Genomic DNA, 5,838 nt, shown 5'->3' on the forward strand with positions numbered 1-5,838 from the left:
CAAGAACTCTTGATTTTATCAGTTTTTTTCTAACTAATCAGCATGCTATAATTGAAATTCCCGGATAAAAAATGTCCGTACGATATACTTCGCTAACTACAATTTATCTGGAACGATGGGTTCATTTTCTAGATGACTTTTTATTATGTTTACATTAGAATAGAGTATTATTTCTATCATTTTAACAGATATTCATGCAGCTTTTGTAATTATTATTATAATTATAGTTGATTTTTTAAACGATTGATTGTCCTTGTCTGTAACAGACAATCAGAGCTCTACATTTAAAAAGTCAAAGCGAATCAAAGTCTACTTTCACTTTCTATCTAAACGTACATGTAATTTGTAAACATGGCTACAGGTTTAGGAAATTTAAGTGGAAAAGTGGCTCTTATCACAGGTAATTATACTTATTATTCAAATTCTTTGAATATGTAATAATGTTTCTGTGACATGTATTTTATATTAAAATTGTTATCTACTGACAAGAGTGCACCAATCAACTGCTGAAAGCAGCTGATGGACAGTGATGGATTTACTGCCTGTATTATGTATATATTTATAAATATAAGCCTTAACTGCAGAATTGTAGCTCTCCAAACTGTATATATATTGACCTACTGGAGAGCTACAGTGCCACCCACTGAAAAAAATTGTATATTTATTGTGCACAAAAAGGTTCGGTTGTAGATAAATTCTGGCTTCCAAATTCTTTACCCCAATTGCAAAAAAGCTAGATATCAAAAAGTCCATTTTTCTCCTCTATCAATTACTCTTGTAGTTTACATCTGAATGAAATGTGTTTGATCAAATTATCTTCCAAACCAAAATGGCAGTATAAATAGGCAAAATTTTCGATAATCTCAATTTCAGGGCCATGGGAGGGCTATTAAAAACAACTTATATGAATGTTTTGTTGTGGAAACAGTGAAAATATATGTTAGAAACATATATTTTGCATTGACAGTTTAAAAAACATTGAGAAATAAATGGAGAAACAGTGCACTTTTTTGTGGGCAATAATACAGTTTTTTTAATGGGTGGGACTCTGTCAATATGTATTTTTTTTCGGAGAGTTACAGTTCTGCAACTATATAAGCCTGTAAACATACTGCATGAATTGGTCTATTTTTGCCATTTTATGTCTTTATTTTTCAGGCGCCAGTTCTGGAATCGGGGCAGCAACTGCTGTGTTGCTGTCCAGGCTAGGGGCAAGTGTGGCACTGACGGGCAGAAAGGAGGAAAATCTGAAGAAAGTCGGAGAACAGTGTCTAGATAAGGTATGAACTGGAAGAATGACAGTAAAGTAAAGTCAGACAGCAATACTTAATTCAATAGGACTGAGAATCCAAAGATTCAAAGTACAACATGTAAATCTAGCATTTGGAAATTTTAGCATTGTTTAGGTAAATAAAGTATAAAGTATATAAAGAATAGGAGTAAAACATCACAAAACTCCCTATTTTCGTTCTAGGGTATACTAACCGTATACTGTAGATAAGTAAATTTCCGTAACACCTTATTTTTGCGAGATAAAAAGATACTCTTGATAAGTGAGACAAAATTTTCACGAATTGTGGTGTTTGCTCTATATACATGAAATATATGTACATGTAATCCTAAGGAATATACTATTTTGAGCAAAAAAAAATTTCGCAAGTACTGTAAACTATCTCGTGTAATTATGTGAATCAACAATTGTAGATATATGAGTGACACTGTAGCATTCCGCTCTCCCATCTTTCAAGAAAAAAAATTCAGACATCTAAAATTCTGCAGCTAAGAGCTTTCATACGTGTCATGTGTATTCAGTGAGATAACTCCTTTTTATGGACATTCACCAAAAGCTGTCAATCTGGTACTGGGCATCAGTGTTTTACAAACATATCCATCAACTGTTGTTGACTTGAAAAATTTTAACTATGCATGTTCATCATTTTTTAACAGTTGATGCTAGGGTTTTAATATTACACTTCACTTGACTGTATTGCTTATAGCAAGGCCTTCTCCTAGATACTTTTAATTAAGACCATATGGCCTACACAATGAATTTTGACCTACATTTAAAAAATGTTAATCTTGACCATAACATTTTTGGGTATTAACATTTTTTTTTAATCCCTTGACCTTGTGAGTTTAACCTGCATTTGAAAAACTTCAACCTTCACCAAAAGCTGTCAAAATGATACGGGGCATCAGTGTTTCACAAACACATCTTGTTATAAGTATTTTTGTTCTTGTTTCCAAGGGAGATTTTGCAGGAGGTTGTTGTATCTTATGGCCTAGTTTTCATAAAATACTTAATGTGTTAAAAATGGTAAACTCTGAACAGATCTATCTTGGCATGTTTTACATGAATGTCAAGATTTTCTCTTGTAAAAGAGATAGCTAATAAAAAATAAACAAGAGAAGTTGTGAATAAGAGAATTATATTAAAGGGTACCCCAAAAGCATAACAGACTGATGAATGGACAAACAGACAGATATCCTGTTCATTATGTACTCTCCCACTTTTCAAGATAATCAAGATCTAGATAGGATTAAAAAGGCATCATCAGAAAGAGTATAATTGACCTGAATACAATAACCTTTACCATGTTTACAGCAATATCGTATTTCATTGTTTAATTCTTATTTGGTTCACTGTGTTATTTTTCAGCCTCTGTTAATACCTGGTGATCTGGTCAAAGAAGAGGATACAAAGAGAGTGTTGGACACCACTATATCACACTTCGGAAAACTTAACATTCTGGTAATTAGGACATGAAATATATGTAGATCGAGGAAACAAACAGTATTTGAGCTCAGAAGTCCATTAAACATTACAAAATATGAGCAAAGCAATTACAAACCTCCAGAAAATGAGAGGTGGGTCAGGGATCAGGTGCCATGGAAAAGTGAGTTTCCTCTGCCGACCGGTCACATCAACCATGTGCTCCTTGTCATGTTTGAAAAAAAAAAACGGATAAATCCATGATTAAATTTCGAATTCTTTTTAAAAAATTAAACCCATTTTCAGGTTTATAAAAAATAGAAAATTACTTTCAAAATTCCATTTTGGTCTAAGATGTACATGTAAATTCTTTTAAAAAAATGGGGTCCAGGATGAATATAAATGCTTTTCAGGTGAACTGTGCGGGAATTCTGGAGTTGGGCAGCATAGAGAATACATCTCTGGAGCAGTACGACAGAATCTTTGACATCAATGTCAGGTGTGGTGGCTCCCAATGTTTAAATACTCTGCCTTTTGCTGTCCTTTAATTTGTTGATGAGGTTAAATGCTAAAGGTATTGGGATTTCATTAACACCTGTGGCTTTATTTACAGGAGTATTTACCATATGACCATGCTGGCCGTGCCACACCTGATAGAGACTAAAGGCAACATTGTCAATGTGTCCAGTGTGAATGGGATCCGATCAGTAAGTCAATACAGCAAGATCTGATCATCAGTAAAGGTTTATAAGTCTGTCTTAAATATCAGATCCACCAGTTAGTCAGTCTTTTCAGATTCTTTAAAAAAGTCAAATGGGCGTCCAATTTCATTCAGTCAGTGATTCATTTTAACAATTGTTTAAAAAGTTATCAGTAAGAATAGTAAACTCAACAAATGTTTATTCCAACTGTAAATCAGTGTTTCTGTAGTCAAACAACATTATTTAGAACTTGATGGGACCAAGAAAAAACTTCAAACTATCCAAGGGTTCAGGTTCAACATTCTGAGGGTAAAATACTCAAAGAAAGAGTTATTGGGGCTTCCAAATCAATTTGAAATATACAAGGTAATATATTCAAGATATTGGTGTTCAAGGTAAACAAGGTACCAAAGTACTGCTGTATGTACTGTATATAGGGAATCCTCTTTAATTATTTTAGCCCCTTTTGCCCTCATCAAAAGGGAACAAATGTAAAATGGTGCAAATTCAAAGAAAACAATTAGATCTCTTTCCCAAAACTTGTTTTGGGTGAATTAATTAAAAAAGGGCGAAATATAGTTTGCAATTATGATGAATAGGTAAAAAAAAAAAACCATAGGGCAAAAAATCTCTTTTACAGTATTAAGATCATTTGATATAGTCAGTATATTTTTTTGTTAATACTTGATTTGTGGCTACAATTCTTTAATGTTCATGCATTTTCCAGAACTGTCATCTACTTTCAGTTTACATATTTTTCAATTTCAGTTTCCAAATGTCTTGGCCTATAACATGTCCAAAAGTGCGATCGACCAGTTCACCAGGTGTACAGCTCTAGGTAATTACAATTTTAATAGGACCTGATTCGTTAAAGGTAAATTAAGGTAAAAGAAGGAGACACCACCAACCTCATAGCACATCACAAAAAGATTGATCAGATTTGTAGCCAGTTCTTGTACTGATCTGAGAGCTATTCTGAATTAAATTCTATTATTTTTAGTTGACAGAACAATAATATTTTAGCTTATAAGGCATACAGAGAATTTAACAAAAACTTTATTAACTTGATTTTTATTTCACCAGAGTTGGCTCCAAAGCATGTGAGGGTGAACTCTGTCAAGTAAGTATATCTCAGTACATTTTCAGGAATGTGATAGTGCACTCTGATTTCAATGTAGGGGCTAGGGATGTGGGTTACATCTACTAATGGAAACTGATCACATGATGCACATGAAAAGTTGTTGGCAAACACTGAAAAATACAATACTCATATATTTCTGTTAATTCCCAGGGATTACTGCACAATGAATTACAGGAAAACAAATTATTGCTTGTTTGATAATAAATATTCCTTGTTCTTGTTTTACTTGGAAGAATGAATTTGATAAATCCAGTAATACTGGCCTCTTAACTTCATCTTTGACCTACTTTTCAAACTGAAATTTGAAAAATAGGAATATTTCACTCTCAGTCTGCCTTTCTGTCAAGTTTAGAAAAAATCTGGGGAATGCTGTACTCTTTGATCATGAGAGCTAAACTATCTGTGGTCCCCATGTTCTGTTAAACAATTCAATAATCAAATGCTACAATATGTTATTATGTGATTCAGAAATGAAAATTGCAAAAAAAAGTCGAGCAAATCCTGCCATCTACATTTTTTTTTTCTCAACTTGACAGAAAAAAGGTTATTTAATTAATGAGTGATGTTCTCACGTTTATGAAGATGCAATGTATAGCCATCTCCAATATTTTTTAATTAAGGGACTCCGACCCTCGGTCAGGAAGGACAACTCTTTAATTTATAATTTAATTCAAGAAGTCTTTAAATGAAGCTTGAAAATTAAATCTTTTCATGCAACTATTTTCATTATATGCCTCTCAATGTGCTTCAGGGTTCTTTGAACTTCTCAGAAAGGTCTAATTAAAAGTAGAAATTTTTATCCCGAAAAAGCATTTTTAGATACCAATGTTTTTTAACATGATATGAAATTAGAAGTGATTTATGGAGCTTTGCAAAGACCCTTGAAGCACATTGAGAGGCATATAATGAAAATTGTTGCATGAAAATATTTAATTTTCAAGCTTCATTTAAATACTTTTTGAATTAAATTATAAATGAAAGATTTGTCCTTCCCGGCTGAGGGTCGAAGTCCCTTAATATGAGACATATAAACACATGAAATGGAGAGGACTTCATATTACAACTAAAGTTTACGGAATTCTGATTGTTCTGTTAGATCTCTGAAAATAAATCTAAAATCTGTGAAGGTCAGTGCTCCCTTTCATTGTTTAAATCAGTTCAGTTTGACTCAATTTGAAGTGGTAAGGTCTAAATAGGTCATTAAAATTTTACTTCATAATATATATGGGTCCACAAAAGGTGAACAAAATTTTATGAAAACGGGAAAAAATTTCATTGATGTA

General features: G+C 32.7%; 1 protein-coding gene across 1 annotated transcript; it reads left to right on the plus strand.

The window, feature by feature from the left end:
* Positions 1-307: 307 nt before the first annotated feature.
* On the plus strand, positions 308-4,534 carry LOC134269186 (uncharacterized oxidoreductase YhdF-like; the record flags this gene model as incomplete). The annotated part of the gene is made up of 7 exons (XM_062751408.1): positions 308-400; positions 1,159-1,280; positions 2,660-2,752; positions 3,127-3,212; positions 3,327-3,420; positions 4,183-4,252; positions 4,498-4,534. Coding segments are annotated over exons 1-7 (551 nt in total), but the record flags the coding sequence as incomplete, so codon positions are not given.
* Between the last annotated feature and the right edge of the window lie 1,304 nt (positions 4,535-5,838).

Source organism: Saccostrea cucullata, unplaced genomic scaffold (genome assembly GCF_032062105.1).
Source record: "Saccostrea cucullata isolate Sc308-1 unplaced genomic scaffold, CSIRO_AGI_Scuc_v1 ctg14513, whole genome shotgun sequence".
Lineage (NCBI taxonomy): Eukaryota > Metazoa > Mollusca > Bivalvia > Ostreida > Ostreidae > Saccostrea > Saccostrea cuccullata.